Here is an 18,638-nt window from a genome sequence, read left to right on the forward strand (position 1 = left end):
GTCGTTCTGCTTTATTTTCTGTGCATGTTATTTGTATACGTGTGATATGAATGCATGTGGGTCGTGAGAGTCTTATTCTTTCCTATTTGTATGTGAAAGGTAACGGGTCTGGTACTAGGGTGATTGACAGGTGTCAGTGACTGATTGATGGTCTGGTACTAGGGTGATTGACAGGTGTCAGAGACTGATCGATGCCACCAGAAGAGGAGCTCCAGGCGCCAGATAGCGTTCGAACCGTCCTTAAAGTTTAAACGCAGTTATCTGCAGCCGTAACAATTGGAGAACAGTCGTGCCCGTCGGGCAAAGCATCGCACTTGGTGTCGCCGTCAGGGATCGGCGTTGGAATCAGGATTATACCTGCCGGCGGTTGGAGGCTAACAGAGCCGCTGTGACCGGTGAGATCATTCCAAAGTGTTCTAGGAGGATTGTGAATACTAAAGGGTACCCTTAGAGTATATATGAAGTATATATATATGAGTATATCATATTATATACTCTAAGGGGTACCCTTAGAGTAGCTATATATGAAGTATATATATATATATATATATATATATATATATATATATATATGCATATATCATATTATACTCTAAGGGGTACCCTTAGAGTATATATGAAGTATATATATATGAGTATATCATACTCTAAGGGGGTACCCTTAGAGTATATATGAAGTATATATATATATGAGTAGCCTATATCATATATACTCTAAGGGGGTACCCCACGCGTTGCGTTCATTGCGTTGGATTAAACTACTGTAACTTTAGACTCTTGCGTGCGCGCGCCTCGTTGGAAGAGGAGGTTGGACGCGGTTTTTATTATTTGTTTAATTCGAAGCGCAGTTGCGTTCCGCTGACTTTGGGACTGGTTTGGGGCGGGAGGGGGGTTTGAATGTAATTATTGACTGTTGGTTTGAGTTTGTTTTCTTGTTTGTTTATTTCATTTAGTAGGGAAAGAGACAGGGAGAGACGTCATTGTGAAGTGTACCGTTTACCTGTGATTTCGTCAATTACAACTTCCTACATAAAGTGTTCAGAGTAAACCCCACGATCCTGCTGATTCATTCCTTAGTTAATAATTTCCCTTGCTGTGAAGAGGACGATTGTTACACACCGATACTTCTATCATCTCTATAGATAGATTATAGACATGTTAAATATATCAATACTTCTATCCTCATGTCTTTAGACCATGCTGTCATTTAGAACACTGTTTAGATTTAGATGCTGTTTATCATTCTAGTATATCATGGTGAACATCATAACACTCACTGTAAATCACTGTCTGTATCAATCACTGTACATTCAAAATGTTAGAAATAGAACCATGGAACACAGACACCGACTATACTGTATATTAATGTTATAATACAGGGGTGGGCAACTTTGTACTTTCCCCCCTAAAGGAACGCTTGGAGGAAGCTGCCACCAGGTTTATTGACTAACACTAAGACTAGACTAAGACTAGACCATTTCAGATGAGTAAAATAGGACTAAAACTAAAGCGTGTGTTATTCAAAAGACTAAATTGGAATTAGCTGTCAAAATGAACACTGGCCAGGCTACCATATTGCAGCGTTGCAAACTGCATAATATTGCTGCCCTACAGAACAGATGTGAGTCAAGCAAGAACCCTCATGAAACAGAGGTGTTCAGAGAGCAACATCTAGTGGTCTATTGCACCTTTAAATCTGAGATTGTTTTGGGTCCATTTGGTTACAACGGAGCTTGTGATTGGCTATTTTAAAATTGTCTATAGGCAACCTTAGGCACCAGTGCCAACATTGGCACAAATAAGGAGGGTGATCACTGGCACACATGCGGCATAAGTGTGTGAAAGAGCCTTTTTGGTTTAAAATACTATAACTAACTATTAAAAAAAAGATAGCCAACATATAAAATATGGATAAAGTGTTCAACCCAACACCAAAAGGGGTTCCCGTTCGACAGACAGACAGACAGACAGACAGACAGGATGTAGAAACATTCACCCATTCACACACACATTCATACACCGATGACAGAGGTAAGTAATTACATCTAATTACATTCTACATTAATTAAAACTCAGAACAATAACCCACCTATCTCCCTAGTCAGAGTTCTGCTATATTTCCACCCTCACCCCAGAGGGACACATAATTACACATTACATTGCACACTACTGTCGTAGCAAAAACAGCCAATCTACAAGCAATGTGACGCCTTTTGAGCTTGTGGATCGGCTTGTTATACCTTATTACAGTACAAAAAGTTTGTAATTGTAGAATAGATATTGTGACATCTCTGAGTTGTAACGTACAACATGTTAATGATCTGACGTTCTGCCCCAATCCCAACTCTCACAGAATAGACAGCATTTAGCATCTTGTCCTCTTGGTCCACCTCTACTGAAGAGAGGTAAAGCAGTGGCTTGACTGTCATTGGCAGAGCAACAGCTTTGTTTACATGGTGATTAGACTCCAGGCTTGTGGACCCAGCTGTCCTCCTGCCCAGCACAGGGCAGCTCCCAGTGCTGTGGTCAACATCACAGCCAGGCTGGCCTTAAGCACAGCCCCGGGAGGTCTGGTGAAGCTGCCAGGGGCCACGCTGGCCAACATAGCCACGGTCACAGTCAGTGTGAACAAGATGGAGACAGCTGTGTTAATGGCAACAATCTGGCCAAACTTGGCAAAAGGCACAATGACGCAGAAGAAGAGAGGAATCGTGGAGATCACTGTGGTGACAGCACTGGACACTATGGCAACGCCCACATGGTTGACTGCCTCCAGGGTCCGCCTCTGCCTCTTTTCTGCGAGGCCCTGAAAAACAACGCACAGCTGATGAATGGAAGGAGCCACTCCTATTTGTTTATGGCTCCCAGGGAAATTAATTCCCTATTAAATACCGAAACTGACTCATCATCATTACTGATTATAAGCCCTTGGAGGTAAGTTTGTTCAGATTGCTCATCATGGTTGAATAACGGTGATCAACAGAGCAGGCACATACCAACGTGTGTCCCAGTGTGGAGGGAACGGTTTCCCAGGCCAATAGGTATCCCTCCACTAGGTGCAGACAGTAATCGACTGAAGAGCCCACGAGTATAGACAGAGAGATGGCTTCCACTGCTCCCATTTCCCAGCCCAGCAAGTACATGACTGCCACCACCAGACAAACCACTCCTACAAAGAATTAAGAGCTCACAATTACAATCCCATCAAGCTGAACTCAGGGAAATAAGGACATCTAGGATGTAATTTAATCCATTGTTTCTCAACGTCTGTTCCGGGACCCTACCAAATATTTTGTTCCAGGGACCCCCAGAAGTTAAACATTTTCGCTTTAAGAGTATATTCAAAGCAGATAGCAGATCTACAAGCTATGAAGTTGTATATTTCCAGAATAGCCATTTAAAGTGGTTAAAATTATGTATAGCTCAAATCTAAAATGACTGATTATCATGCAGTTATATCAAGTTCCAGACTGCTAGTCCCCGCACATTTACCTAGAATGGTAAGCAGTATTGACAATAGCAGAAGTGGATGAGCAGTAAATACAGACACAGCTGCCACACAGATGGCCAGAGACAGCAGCAGACTCCAGAGGGCACTTTCCACTCCTACAGGGAGAAATACCAGGCACACACTGAAAATATGGTGGCCTGGAGGCGCAAAACACAATGACAAAATTGCAAAACACATCCCAGAGAACAAATAAGCAATATGCAGTATATTAATCATGACAGTGTCTCTGTTGTCTGAAAGGGAATAGTCATGCAATGTGCAAACTGGTGAAATACTATGCTATTGTCAAAAACATCAGTGTGGAACTCTATTTGATGCAACCTATACGTTTTTATACCTTTGAATCCAGGAGCTATACCTCCATGTCTCATTTGTTGTTGCTATACATGTAGTAACATAATAATTATATATTTTTTATGTTTTGAATAAGAATTCAAAACATAGGTTTTCAGAAACCTTAGGTTAGGTTTTAGAAGGGGCTTTTAGAATCGTCCTCAGGTCTCAATGGGTTAGGCAAGACTAATTGTAGGATGGGCTGAATGGTGGATCTGAGATTAGGAATTCACAAAACTAGACTGTTGCCCGTTGGGCAATGGCCTACTCAGGAATAGGGTTGGGACCTGGAACCATTCCCTTTTCCAACCCAGTTCCGAGATTGAAGAAACGGAATCGGTTTCATCGTATTTGGAACCGTTTCTGGAAAAATACAAATATCACACTGTCAGAGCTGGTATGTGGACTATGTGGACTCTGCTATACAATTATTATACGAGTGGTTCTCAAACATTTTAATTTCACTCTGAGTGTACAATTTTGAGAGAGTACAAATGCATTTAAATAGAGCCTTTATCCAAGGCGCTTTAAAGAGATTGTGCATTACCCATTCACACCGATGCCGGAGGAAACCATGCAAGGCACCAACCTGCACATCGGGAGCAATTAGGGGTTCAGAGTCTTGCTTAAGGACACTTCGACACTAACTCTGGGGGAGCCCGGCAGGTTCAAACTGGGAACCTTGCGGTACCCATCTGGCCACTCTACCCCTGAGCCGCAGCCGCCCCTTGTATTGTACCCATCTGTCTGTGTCCCTTTTACGCATTGTCACGCGTTGTGAGCTTTTAGATCGGCTATTTTTTAAACCTTTCTGTGACACTAGTGTAATGAAGTAAGGCATTAATTTATAGGAAAACAATTGAATATGGAGAGGTTTCTGCCCGATACTAGCAACATGCCAGTCACACTTGCCTATAATTTCCATGAAAATCTGCTTCCAGTGTTCACAGGTCTGGAAACCTCGTTGCAGGGCAGAGGTTGGCGGCAGAGCAGCAAGTTGCTCACGGATGAAGGTCTCCCATTGGAGGAAGTCTGAGTAGGTCTGAAAGGAGGATTTCCCCTTGTACGTGGTCTTGGGAATAACAGCAAATATAGAATAGAGGAGGCAGAGATTATTATAAATGGCACTGAATACCAGTGGTGGACAAAGTAGGTAGGGGAGACGGGGGTAATGTGAGACACTTTTTACATTTGCTCCCCTGTAGGCGAGCTAAAATGATATATCAGTCAAATTTACATATTTCCCATTCATTTGGGATGTTTCCTAAAAATGGAAATGATTAGAATGAATCCAAGACAAAGGGCAGTGAACATATGATTGTTTTAAAAAAAGTGGTCAGGTGTCTCACTTTACCCCAGGGCTGGGGTAAAGTGAGACAGACCATCAAAATCAATGGGGTAAAGTGAACCACTTATTCTTTTCACTTTAAAACTACCATAAAAACACTTGTTTTAACAGTTAGAACACTGACAGCTAGCTTGACAACCACACATTCCAAAACTAATGTCAGACTAGTAACAGAATCATGGGAATTGGTCATTAACCACATTTTCTTTCTAAACACTTGAAAGTAAGTCTGAACAGAATCAAAGACAACATTCTGTAATTCAAAATGTTTTAATTAACATTCAAATGATTAGAACACAACACACACTTCACATCTCTACAAAAAGCAACACTTGCTAAAAGAGATAAACGTTTCTCTCGGTCGAAGTTTCCCCCCATTTAACCCATTAAGACCGGGAATGTATCTGTGTCACTTTAGCATAGTAGACAGCAATTGGGTTCGGAACACTTGACCCTTAGAGCAGGCTAGTAGGGGCTCAGCACCATCAGAACCAGATAGAACAGCTACAGCTACAACTAGGTCTACTCTACATTCCAGCCAAGGTTACAGTTTGTAAATACATCAACGATGTGATTATAATCCATTTCTAATGGATGAAGCCTTGGCCTGGAAGAGAGGTTATCAGGTGGTCTCCAAACGTCTTACAACTACACTCTCCAGTTGGCGGGTCAGCAGTGATTTGGCCAAGTCACTGCCCCTCTCCTCCAGGCCCCCAGCTATAGACAAATCTGTGGAGGGGCGCCCCGGGCACAGCCATCACCGAGGTGAAACCAGCTATAGCATTGGCGACACCCGGCCAACAGGGAACGCAGTGACCTGCTGGCCAGGTGCAGCAAACCAGTGCTGACCACACCCCAGCGACCAGCTCGCCCAGGGAACCCCCCGAAGATCCGCCCACTGTCCTTTCTGTCATGCCTGAACCAACAGGAGGCTCCCTCGGCCTTGTGTGTTCTTGGGGGACTGCAGGCACTGAGGTCTCTAGGACTATGGTTTGCCTCATGCCTAGGGTTCTCCTACATCTCACCAGACTGTTCGTCTGTGCGGTGTGCATGTGTCCATCCTTGTCCAGTGTCCACACTTAGCCTTACTCTGGTGTATTTGAGTCAAAGAAGCCTTCTCTGAGCCGGTGTCACTTGTTGTTGTCGTTGAATCTGTCCTATCGAGTCTCCCTTCCTCCCCTCCTCTCGGGAGACTCTGGGGTATTGCTTATTTGTACGTTCTGTAGCTTGCTTGGTGCCCTCTTGCGAGTGCTGCGACAGGGGTTGCTGGCCCCTGTTACCCCGCCAGTCTTTCCGGGAGGTCAGCTGTCTCTCCAGCGTCACTGACCTTCCTCGGTTGCCATCCAGACTTTCCTGGAAGTCACTGGTTTCTAAAGGTGAGGATTTGCTCTCTCTGTGTGGTTCCTCCACGCTGTTTAGGTTGTGGCAGCTTCTTCGCCACATCACATTTCAGAACATGTGCCACATCGTTTTCCTTTATAGCAAATGTGGGTCTCTCCCATGCTTTCGTGTTTCCCAGGATTCTTCTGATAATTTGTGCAATTGTGCATATATTTCTGGTGAATTATCTTCTTTTCTGCCTTGCTCTCAGCGGCTGCCTTCTCCATCTCTACAAGGGCGGTTCCACCCCAGGTTGTCTTTCTGGTGTATCTTGGCATTTTCTACAATGTTTATGACATAGAAAATAAAACATATGCAATGTAATATTAGATTAAAATATGTTTAAAACTGAACTTAACTTGTGCCTCATGGTGGGGTAATGTGAGACAGTGTCTCGCTTTACCCCAGAGCATTTGTCTCACTTTCCCCCACACCCACATTTTGGTAAACAGGACCTCTTTTAGCAATTCAGGCTAATCTTCAGCTAGCAGCAATCTCATGGATGTATATGATGGTAGTTCATCAACGTGTATGATTTAAGTTTTTCTACCTGAATTAATTTGCTTTGACACAACAGCTGATTATGTTGACGACAAGAAAATTAACTTTTACATGCAAAAAACATATTTTTGTGAAAAAAGCATGCTTACCACAGCACAATAAGGTCCTCTCCTCCATGGCAGGTAGGAAATGGGAGGGGCTTCAACATATAATGGTCACATGACACAAATGTCTTGTGGTCATGTGATACAGGGGGTGTCTCACATTACCCAGTGTCTCACATTACCCCCGTCTCCCCTACTCAACTCCTATACTTGAGTCAAAGTATAAATTAATAAATCTTATTTTTTATCAAATTAATTTTAAAGCCATATATATCAGGTTTGCTAAAATGGACATTGTAAAAATGTATAGTCATGTTAGTTCCATGTAATTTGAAAAGGCATTTGCACCATTGTTCACAATGAAGAATTCAGAATGCGCCTGAAAATGTCAAATGGTGTAACCAGTAACCACATACACATTTATTATTGTTATTATACTTTTATTATTGTTACTATACGTTTTTGATACATTGAGGCAACACAATCCTGAGAAAACCTGTGTTATAAATAATCTTCGACAAATTACGTCAAATTAAAAATTTAATAAAATTAAAATAAAAGAACATTACTCAAGTAAATGTATGTACTCGGTTACTATCCACTATCCACCACTGCTGTGCTGAGTACTACAAATATATTAGTAGGCTATACTCACAGACTCAAAGGCCATTGAGAGCCAGCGAACCTTGCCTCCATGCATTCCCACGGCTCCATGAGACAGTTGTCCAGGTAGGAGATTGGGCTCCGGGAGAGAATGACATTCAGGATGCAGAAGAGGCAGAATAGAGGACAGCTTGTTGCCTGGGATTGAGAGGAGAGGAGACTGTAATAAATTAGAGACATATTTCATCCAAAGTTGTCAATGTAGTTTGTATGTCTTGTCTTACCTGAAGGCAAACACTGAGCTCCTCCTGGCTTCACAAGTTGTTTATTTGCACTAACGACTTTACAGATTTTACAAAGATGCCCCATCTCTTGGAAAATATCAAATTCTGGATCTAATATAACACTGCCCTTTGGAGAGAATTATGTAGATGTCAATACCACAATAATAAGTTATTAAAAATGTGGTTGTACTGTAATGATTTTGGTGTCACACAGAAACAGGTGCACCTCACCATATCGCCAATGACATGGTTTTCTGTGCGTTGGGTTCGGTTGACCCCCAGGATTCCAAACACTACAAACACCATAGCACCGGTGTCCACAAGAGGACGCACTGCTGGCTGGCCGCACACACCGCTGAAACACGGATTGAAGCCAGAGGTTTTGGATGAATGTTTCATTTTGGCAGCCAGTGTAGGATCTTTGAAAATAGAAAAAATTAAAATCATCAGCATTCATCTAAAACACATGCTAAAACCAAAGCAGAGCATCTAAGGTAAGATATTCAGTAACTTTGTGTTAATGATGCTTTCTGACACCTCATTCCTCACTTACCACCGGGGATGGGGACATAAAAGACACCCTTTGTGGGTCCATTAGGCCCAAAGCTGATTCCACAGCCAGGTGGATTGCCACACACCCTGCTGGGATGAGGTCGCAGCCGTTGCTGTGCAAAGTACAGCCTCCTGGAGGTGACATATAATTCACATCTTGCCTGTGAACAACAAATCCACCAGCTAAACGTAATTCATGCATGCTTTCCTTCAAGCTCTCATTTAGTTTCACCTGCTATTCTGTTGCTGAGAGGATGCCACGTAGAAAGAGAAATCATACGTCCACCCGTGGTGGGGGTCACACGCATGAGATGAGATCATCCAGCTGGGATTGGGCCGATATACATGGGACACACACACCGTCATTCGGGTGCTATAGTTGCTGTGAGGTTGATTATAAGCCTAGTAGGAAAATCAAGATTAGTCATGAAGTGATTAGGGTTCATTTATTGACACATATAGTGAATCTTGTCTAATTTGTTTGTTTTCTTTCCTGACCTGAAATGTTGATAGTTCTCCGTGTTCTACGCTTAACAGCTTCCATGCAGGTGAGGGAACACTGGCATTAAGGGAGTAGCGGTAAATTGGGGTAAAGACTCCTAACTCCAACTTTGAGATGAATACCGTCATCAACGGGCCTACAGTGACAAGTGCAACAGTGGTTGGCCTGTATGCAATATTCCACGGCATGTTTTACAAGTATTGTCAAAAAGAACCACAGAATCCTTTACCTGTAGTGTTGGAGGTAGAACTCGGTTTTACTGGATTCTTCTGAAACAGAGTGGAATTTGCTTGGCTATGTGTATGTCCCAGGTGGGTGGAAAACTTGAATGTCGAAGTGGTCGTGCGAGCAGGACTGGACAAAGAATGGGGCTTCTCCATAAACACTCCTGCATGACACAATGCACATTTTAGAGATCAGAGTGCTGGACAAGAGAATGGGTCTCCGTCTATGACATACAGAAGGTCTCACCAGAGCACATGGGGCAAGCAATGCCTTGGCCACTGAGATTGCTTCTCAGCGCCAGTAGAGTCTGGAGGTTAGTGTCAGGACGGAACAATAGGGGAGCATGAGTGGCAGGCCTCAGGAGACAGCAGCAACCAGCAGATAAAAGCAGAATGAAAAGGTACACACCTGGGGACGAGGAGAAAGCGAATGGTAAACCAATGGTAAACAATGAAGGACGATGACGTTACATCTCATCATCATTTCAGGCCATGAACTTAAACCTAGTGTTTTTGTTTGTTATTTTAATGCACCAGAAACTTGATTGATTGATGAATGTATTATCAGATTGGAGAATTACAGTACATTTCAAGCACAACTCAAAACAAAACTTAACTGTGGACGACACCATAAAGCATTACACTTGTTTAAAATAGGGCCCACCATGTTCAATTCATCATAACAATTAGAGACGTACAAATATACTCTATATAGCAAAGAACAGGACATCATCATATAGGGGAGGTAAAAAAATGAAAGAAACAAACATACATACAGTGAGGAGAAAAAGGGGTGGGGGGATTCAGGTTTCGAATTGCGGCCGTCCGTAGGTGCCTTTTGAGAGTGGTTTTGAAGGAGTCAAGGAATTCGCATGTCTTAATGACTGTTGGTAGGGCGTTCCACATTTTGGTGGCATAGGAGCGAAAATAATTTAGTCCATTGTTTGTGCCGAATCTGGGTTGCACATGGTTAGTTGCGCTCCCTCTGGTGTTATGGGTGTGGACTTCGTTGACATTAAGGAAGTATTTAGCTAGGTACATGGGTATCTTGGTGCTGTATCGAATCTTGTGGGCCAGGCCCATTGCAAGATGTTGTACTCTGTTGTCAACCCTAAGCCATTCCAGTCTGTCAAAATGGGCAGGGGTGAGGTGGGTTCGTGGAGTGAGGCCAAGTAGTAACCTGACAAGTTTGTTTTGGGAAGTCTGGAGCCTTGTCTTAAGGGCCTTTGAGGTGCTGTGGTACCAAGAGGTGCATGCATAGTCGTAGAAACCTTGTACTAGGGCTCCTGTTAGGGTCTTCAAGGTGTTTTTGTTTACCAGTGAGGAGATCCTGTAAACGAAAGGAATCTTGTTCTTTGATTGACTTTTTTGATTACGTTGGTGGCCATTTTATCACCGGAAAGATTTGCCTCCAGGATGGAACCTAGGTAGGTAATTTCATCTTTTCGTGTGATAATATTGTCACCCACTCTAATCAAGAAGTCATCAGCCTTGCTGAGATTACTATTTGAACTTGTGTTTTGTTCTCACACACCAATACAAATTCCAATCAATGATTCATTGAAATGGTAATGAATAATTTAATCTTGAAACTTCAAGTAACCCTAACAGAACAGCGGAGGGAAACACACAGAGCCACTTACAATTACAATTACAATCACTTTTGAATAGGGTGTATGAACAATGAATTGCACCTGCTTGCTCAATTATAATTCCACCTCAGGAGGGAATAAAGTTGCTTGGAAATGGCATGAATTGGCATAAATTGTTTAAATAACTGAGAGAAACAATAACTAGAAACGTGCACTCAGAAGAGCCATTCTCCATTTTACTCTGTGCACATTCAAATGAGACCAAGCAGTGTTAAGTCAGAGTCCGACAGAATCAGACATAAGAATGTCAGACTCTAGCATGTGATAACCAGTTGTACATAATCTCTGGCTGTACTTGAACAAGCTAGTTACTCTACATTAAATGAAGCTTCACTTCACTCATTAACTACTGTATACTAACTGTAACTGTCAACTGACAAATAACATCACCATCATTGAATTAAATCAGTGCAGCACATAACAAAACGCAGCTGTCAGTCAGTAGTGAGTGTGTGTGTGTATGCTTGTCTGTGTCTGTGTGTGCGTGTGTGCAGGAAAACTCAATAACTCCTCCACACACGCACGCACGCACGCACGCACACACCAAGACAGAGTGAGAGAAGGATATGGAGAGGGGGAGGGAGAGAGTGGGAGAGGGTCAGATCTAGAGAGTGAGGACCCGGCCATTTCTCCATTGCTGGGTACCGAAACAGGCTGTGAACAGCCTGAAATCTAAGTGAACTCTTGCAGTGTGTGGTCACTGGTGGTCACTCTCACCTAGAATAGCCTTTCGCTTCTGTACAGCTGGCTCTGCCACCAAGTGCTTCAGTGCCCACTGGAGATTTGTGCTCACCACACCCACGTTGTGCTGCCCTGAGGTAGAGAGAGGTGTCTCCACAGACAGGGACAGGATGGCTGCATCTCCTTCTGCGTCACAGGACCCTGGGGAGAGGCAAATCGCTGTGCTCAGTGTTGCGTGCCTTGGACAGCAGTGTTTTACAGGCCAAACTCATTCTTCACCCATCACGTATTCTTCACCCATCATTCATTCAATACCAGGGAGGTAATACCTTCACCTGGCTCCATCTCCACTGACAAGAGTGCCACATCATCATCATCATCCGACAAAGGACTGTGGCTCGCTGACAGGCCCGCAAATGACTTCCACCTTTAACAGGAGGTAGAAGGTTGGTGAGAGAGTGAGAGAGAGAGAGAGAGAGAGAGAGAGAGAGAGAGAGAGAGATGCTAGCTACAGAAATCACATATCACTCACTGTGGCACTAAGCATGTACAAACTGCCACTCAGAGAGAAGTAAGGAAACCTTGCCTTACCATTTTAACCAGGCATGTTCTTGGTCTTGAACACACTGGGTCCAGATACACAGGGCAGCTGGCATTAGGATGGACACTGAAAGCCAGCAGCAGCTGACAATGAGGGCCATGAACAGACCAAAGTCATGCACAGCTGGAATCTAATTGGCAGTTAAAAAGAAGAGCAGAGGACATTGAGCGATTCCTTTTGTGCTTATCACATTCAATTCACAATTCTGAGAGCGGTATTTCTGTCACATTAGGAGAGTAAGTCACACATGACATTCTCAAATCCTATTAAATGTTAGGTTTTACTGTTTACCTGAGAGAAGGTATTAGCGGCATAAGCAGCCGCTGTGGTGAAGGAGGTAAGGAATGTTGCTCGACCAGCTGTTTTAATTGTGTACACCATACGCTCCTCTGGCTTATGCAGATGAGAGGCCTGTCTGAAGGTACTGATGAAGACAAATACATCATCCACACCTGGTAGGTAAGAGAATGACAGAGTTACAGAGAGACCTCCATAGTTATTGTGATATTGTAGTCTGAAACAGGTCTTTGTCCGAATGCATTCACACATAAGGAATCTCTCTTGGTACAACTATCCCTTGAAATAAGGAATAGTCCCTTTTTTGGAAACTAAAAGACATGTCCCTGATAAGTGCTTAATATAATATATACAGTACAAATATACAGTGAGATTTGATCTTTTTCTACGCGTCCCTCATTGTTTTAAGGATAAGGAATGTCCGACCAGGTGTCCCTTATTTGAATTTGAGTTACGGTAGTTGGAAACCCTATACACTAGGTTGTGTTCTGTGTACACATAAAAACACAAGGATTATGGAGTATACAAATGTCTCCTCACCTATTCCAATGATAACAAAGGCAGCCACTCCATTAAGAATGCCGAGATACCTCACACCAAAGACAACATGGTACAAGAAAAGAGCCACGAGGCAGCTCAATCCAATGCTAGCCAGTCCAAAGAATGTCAGAAAGACTGTGAGAGACACCCAAACAAAAGACAGGCAGTACAGTATCAGTATATCAGCATTTGACCTGTCAAATTTGAAACAGACTGACAAACTGATAGTTCAGGAGGTCGATGCCTATTTAAACAATATGGGGTTAGGCCAGTCACAATTATTACATAAAACCTAATGGAAATTATTCGAGATAATTGCAATTATTTTACATAATTGTCTCCACATTGAAAAACTTTCATAAATGTTCAAACAAGCTACAAGCTCATTGATATATGATACGATATGATATAGTACTTTATTGTCAGTTTTCACTGAACTTTGTCATTGGGCTGTGAAAGTATAAATGAATTAAATAAGTCATTGCTTTGTATATTTAAGTTATTTGTCTGCCTTGTGCAATGTATGTTTACAAAACATGTTCCAGGGTTCAAAGCCAAAAACACAATTAAATTGTTAATCACAATAAATGAATGTGTAGTAAGTAAAATGTCGTGATTGTGACCCCTAGACAGAGTATAATGTCTATGACGTATCTATGACGTCAGACATAGACATTATACCCTTTAATACACATGAAGGGGTACATGATCATTATATAAGAGTCATGCTGCACCAGAGAAGGACGTGAGGACAAAGACCAGCACGGTGATGCAGGCTCCGCTGATGATGGCCAGCATCATGTCATTGTAGAAGGTATGTCTCACTTCATCATCAAACAGCTCTGTTCCTCCATACAGCACCTTCACCTGGCTGAACCAAGAGACGTGCATAGTGCACACACATCATCATGCTGATCTAAAGGAGAATTCTGTATGTTTTCCATAACATGTTTTTACTTGCGCTAGCAGAGTGCGCAAGTACTGTATTCGGCTGCGTATGTCGGTCGTATTTCGATGTATGTATATGTATGTATGCATTTGGTTAAAATGGGTAGGGTTTAAAAAAAAAGGCAAGAGCTTGCTCTGGTGCACTGGCCTAAAAGTGGGTCCTTAAAAACTGCTAAAACTTCTGAAATGTATGTATGTAGGTATGTATGTATGTATGTATGTGTGTATGTATTTAAAAGGGGGGCTTTTTTGTAAAAAGCCCAGCCCACAATACCTTCATATATTTAAAAATAATTCAAAAATAGGGTTACCAGTGAAGGGCAAACTGCCTATTCACTGGGGACTATGCAAGGCAGAGGCGTCCACCCCCCTGAGTCCAAGTTAGGCTAGACCGCATACCTACATACAATATGTATGTATGTATGTATGTATGTATGTATGTATGTATGTATGTGCGTGCGTGCGTGCGTGCGTGCGTGCGTGCGTGCGTGCGTGCGTGCGTACTGGCAAGCAGTACTGGCCTACTTGCTTGCAAGGCGCAAGTTGGACAACTTTCTAGTTACTTGCGCAAGCAGAGCGCGCAAGTAATGTTTTCGCCCGGTCTCTTCCGCCGTGACATCTGTCCCGCCATTCAATGTTTATGCAGAAAAACATCTAATCTGTGCCTGTTTTTCTGGGACCAAATGACCACAAATGACCATATTTCTTACGTCATCATTTAGAGCTAGTCATACGTATACTATATACATAATCAGTAAAAATAAAATAGCAAATTGTGCCTGATCTGCTGGGACCAGAGTACGTGGTGTGTATGACTAGCTCTTAATGATGACGTAAGAAATATGGTCATTTGTGGTCATTTGGTCCCAGCAAACCAGGCACAGATTTGCTGTTTTCTTGCATAAACATCAAATGGCGGGACAGCTGTCACGGTTTTTGGCGCAAAGTAACCACAGTATACCGCTAATCAACTTACAACTACACACTTTATACAGTATAGAGTATAGAGTATATATGTATACGTATATAGTATATGCCTATATACTATATATATACTATATATATATTTCTTATGTCATCATTTAGAGCTAGTCATACGTATACTATATACATAATCAGTAAAAATAAAATAGCAAATTGTGCCTGATCTGCTGGGACCAGAGTACGTGGTGTGTATATGTATGACTAGCTCTTAATGATGACGTAAGAAATATGGTCATTTGTGGTCGTTTGGTCCCAGCAAACCAGGCACAGATTTGCTGTTTTCTTGCATAAACATCAAATGGCGTGACAGCTGTCACAGTTCTTGGCGCAAAGTTACCACATTATACCGCTAATCAACTTACAACTACACACTCTATATAGTATATATGTATATAGTATATGCCTATATACTATATACTATATATATTTCTTACGTCATCATTTACAGCTAGTCATACGTATACTATAATTATACATAATCAGTAAAAATAAAATAGCAAATTGTGCCTGATCTGCTGGGAAAAGAGTACGTGGTGTGTATATGTATGACTAGCTCTTAATGATGACGTAAGAAATATGGTCATTTGTGGTTGTTTGGTCCCAGCAAACCAGGCACAGATTTGCTGTTTTCTTGCATAAACATCAAATGGTGGGACAGCTGTCACGGTTTTTGGCGCAAAGTAACCACAGTATACCGCTAATCAACTTACAACTACACACTCTATATAGTATATATGTATACGTATATAGTATATGCCTATATACTATATATAGTATATGCCTATATAGTATATGCCTGCTTTGCTGGGACCAAACGACCACAAATGACCATATCTCTTACGTCATCATTTAGAGCTAGTCATACGTATACTATATACATAATCAGTAAAAATAAAATAGCAAGTTGTGCCTGATCTGCTGGGACCAGAGTATACGTGGTGTGTGTGTATATGTATGACTAGCTCTTCACCCAAACTTATATAGATAGAAACTTGAATCATACTTAATAATACTAGGTGTTTATATGCATAAAGTAGGTAGGTAGCAAATAGTTACATCTAAAAATTATACATTTCAAACGTTCCTTCACAGAGATACTGAGATTTGACAGTTTACAGCGGTCGAAAGGACTTGCTCGCTCTGCTTGCGCACTAGTTGGCCATTTATGGCCTACTAGTGTGCAACAAGCAAGTATGCACTCGACAGAGTGCAGTTCTAGTTTACATTATTATTATTTGGAAATTTATGTTATATATTATCATTAAAATGTTACTGTTTTGCCAATTACTTGGGGGCCCACTTCCTCATGGACCACCAGTGGCCCCCGGCCCACAGTTTTTATGTAAAATATGCATTGCATGCAAAGCTCTATGTATATTCATGACCTTGGAATTATAAGGTGTTATCTGCGTTTAGGGTGGTTTTGAGATTGAGCTTCAAAAGTTTACACATTCCATAGATAAGAGCATTTAAAATGTGTTTCTGTATTAAAACTCCAACAATAATACATAATAGGCTTTCTCTTGTATGGAAGATTTTACAGAAGTATGGTATAATTAAGCCTACAGTACATTGACTGACAGTAATGTCTCAATAATAAGTATATATACTGTACATACTATATTCATAAATGCAACACTTGGTGATGAAATTATCACTTTGTGATGTTCTTATCAATAAAGAGTAAGACATTATACCATTGTGTAGCAACAGTTGCAATCGTTTAGTGAATATTCTTACGCTGTCCCTGTTGTGCTTACCTGGTGGATTGCTTGGCCAGGATTTTAGCATATTGCACCACAAAGCTTTTGAAGCGGCTCCTCTGCTCTTCCGCTCGGTCCTGGACAGAGTAGTAGGATGGAAGCGGAGCTCCGAAGTGGATTTCGCTGCGCAGAAGCGAGGAGGAGAGATGCTCGGGGGACAGACTCTCATCCACGTACCAGTAGAACTGTGGGTGTGTGATGGCCAGACTCAGAGACCCTGCGGAATAAACCGAAAACAAGGCGAACCATCACCAACCAACTCACGAGGATACCACTCTTTGAGGAGGGAGAGAACATGCATTTAAAACAGTGACCCCCAAGCTTTTTCCTTGAAACAAGTGTTAATCAGACATGTTAACCACTTACGTCCTACTGTACTCGTATTATGAATACCAAACATTACTGATCTATAATCTCACGCTGTAGACAATTCTAGGCCCTGTGATATTTGGTGATGCCCCCCCCCCCCCCCCCCCCATGTGTAACACTGCTTTAAAATACTTTTGTCATTTTTGACACATTTGTGACTTTTAGTCCCACCATGGATGTCAGCCAGGTCAGGGCCCATGCCATCATAGTAGATTTAACCCTAACCCACCATGGATGTCAGCCAGGTCAGGGCCCATGCCATCATAGTTAGATTTAACCCTAACCCACCATGGATGTCAGCCAGGTCAGGGCCCATGCCATCATAGTAGATTTAACCCTAACCCACCATGGATGTCAGCCAGGTCAGGGCCCATGCCATCATAGTAGATTTTCCCTCCTTGTTCACTGGGGAAGAGGTAAGACAGGACAGAGCTTGGTGGACAACAGTAGGAAGGTCCCAGAGGTAGGTCCCTCAATACCTCCAGGGGCTTCCAGCAGAACTGATGAAACTGGGGGTGCTGCATGAGCAAGTGCTCCACATGGTGGATGGTCTTTAGACGCTCAGGGGTGAAGATGTTGTGATCGCCCTCCCCTTGAGCCACAAACACCAGCTCGATCCTCCACAGAGCCTGGCTCTGCAAGTATGAATAATTTGGAGCGAGTCTGCGCTTTCTGGTGAGAGGCAGAGTGCTATTTCCACCCCATGGTCTCTCTCCTGTCTTTGCTTTACTGCCTGTCAAGCTCTTGTGAGTCTCCGTCCCCTGTTCACTGCTCAATGTGCTCATACAACCCTTTGTCCTCTTATCTCCACTCTCAGCTGCTCTCTTGTGACGAGCCTCTGTTTGTAATGGGTTATTTGGAAAGGAGGTAGAATAGTTTTGTGACGCTGCATCTCCCTGCCTGCCCAGCTTTTCCAACAGAAGATCCAGCAGGGCTGTGGACTCGCCGTCATCCAAGTCACGCCTTCGTCTGTCCCATGACCCCAGCTGAGTCTTAATAGCGACTGTGAGGGCATCAAACCGCTCTGCAGAGAAGTGACTATGGACCTCAAAGGCACTGTAAGAGAGGTCTATGTCCAGTGGGGGGCAGTAGAGGAACATGTAGGCCGACAGGGCGCAGGGAAGCAAGACTCCTACCCCTAAAATGACTGCACTGGTCCAGGGCTGTGTGCATGCATAGCCCACAGCCCTCCATAGCCCACACACTCCAATATGTCCAGAGAGGCAGCTCCCTCCTCCTGCTGTTTGAGGAACAACTTCCTCTTCTTCGTGCTCCACTTCCTCCTCTTCCTCTCCCCGCCAGCTGGTTTGAAATACCAACAGCTCATCTTCAAAGTCCATGTTGGCACCTGTCGCAGAGAAACACATCACTTGATTATCACTGAATAGGCAGTGGTGGAAAGTAACTAAATACATTTAAGTACTGAATGCAAGTATACTTTTGAGGTTCCTTTACTTTAAT

General features: G+C 42.7%; 1 protein-coding gene across 3 annotated transcripts; it reads right to left on the minus strand.

Moving 5' to 3' along the window:
* Nucleotides 1–2,231: 2,231 nt before the first annotated feature.
* disp3 (dispatched RND transporter family member 3) lies at nt 2,232–18,521 on the minus strand. Of its 3 annotated transcripts, XM_083783779.1 has the most exons (20): nt 17,524–18,521; nt 16,806–17,025; nt 13,848–13,984; nt 13,114–13,248; nt 12,568–12,728; nt 12,267–12,406; nt 12,005–12,102; nt 11,712–11,876; nt 9,590–9,751; nt 9,348–9,506; nt 9,115–9,254; nt 8,849–9,018; nt 8,618–8,748; nt 8,296–8,483; nt 8,065–8,191; nt 7,833–7,978; nt 4,757–4,916; nt 3,493–3,606; nt 2,997–3,169; nt 2,232–2,806 (listed from the first exon to the last, which is right to left on the minus strand). In XM_083783779.1, exons 1-20 carry the CDS (start codon nt 18,515–18,517, stop codon nt 2,450–2,452), a joined length of 4,077 nt encoding a protein of 1,358 aa, XP_083639905.1. In that variant the 5' UTR covers nt 18,518–18,521; the 3' UTR covers nt 2,232–2,449. The 3 variants fall into 3 exon arrangements, with proteins under 3 accessions (XP_083639905.1, XP_083639906.1, XP_083639907.1); XM_083783780.1 differs by lacking the exon at nt 13,114–13,248; XM_083783781.1 differs by lacking the exon at nt 9,590–9,751.
* Nucleotides 18,522–18,638: the final 117 nt, after the last annotated feature.

The sequence above is a fragment of the Protomyctophum parallelum genome (genome assembly GCF_964188405.1).
Source record: "Protomyctophum parallelum genome assembly, chromosome: 15".
Classification (NCBI taxonomy): Eukaryota; Metazoa; Chordata; class Actinopteri; order Myctophiformes; family Myctophidae; genus Protomyctophum; species Protomyctophum parallelum.

Excerpts from the sequence above, each read along its gene's own strand:
- disp3 (XM_083783779.1), bottom strand. The coding sequence starts at position 18,517 with ATGGACTTTGAAGATGAGCTGTTGGTATTTCAAACCAGCTGGCGGGGA. Across the intron at positions 12,729-13,113 it reads CTTTGTTATCATTGGAATAG|GTGTGGATGATGTATTTGTC; the intron begins GTGAGGAGACAT and ends CTTACCTACCAG. Across the intron at positions 4,917-7,832 it reads TCTCAATGGCCTTTGAGTCT|ACCACGTACAAGGGGAAATC; the intron begins GTGAGTATAGCC and ends GTTATTCCCAAG.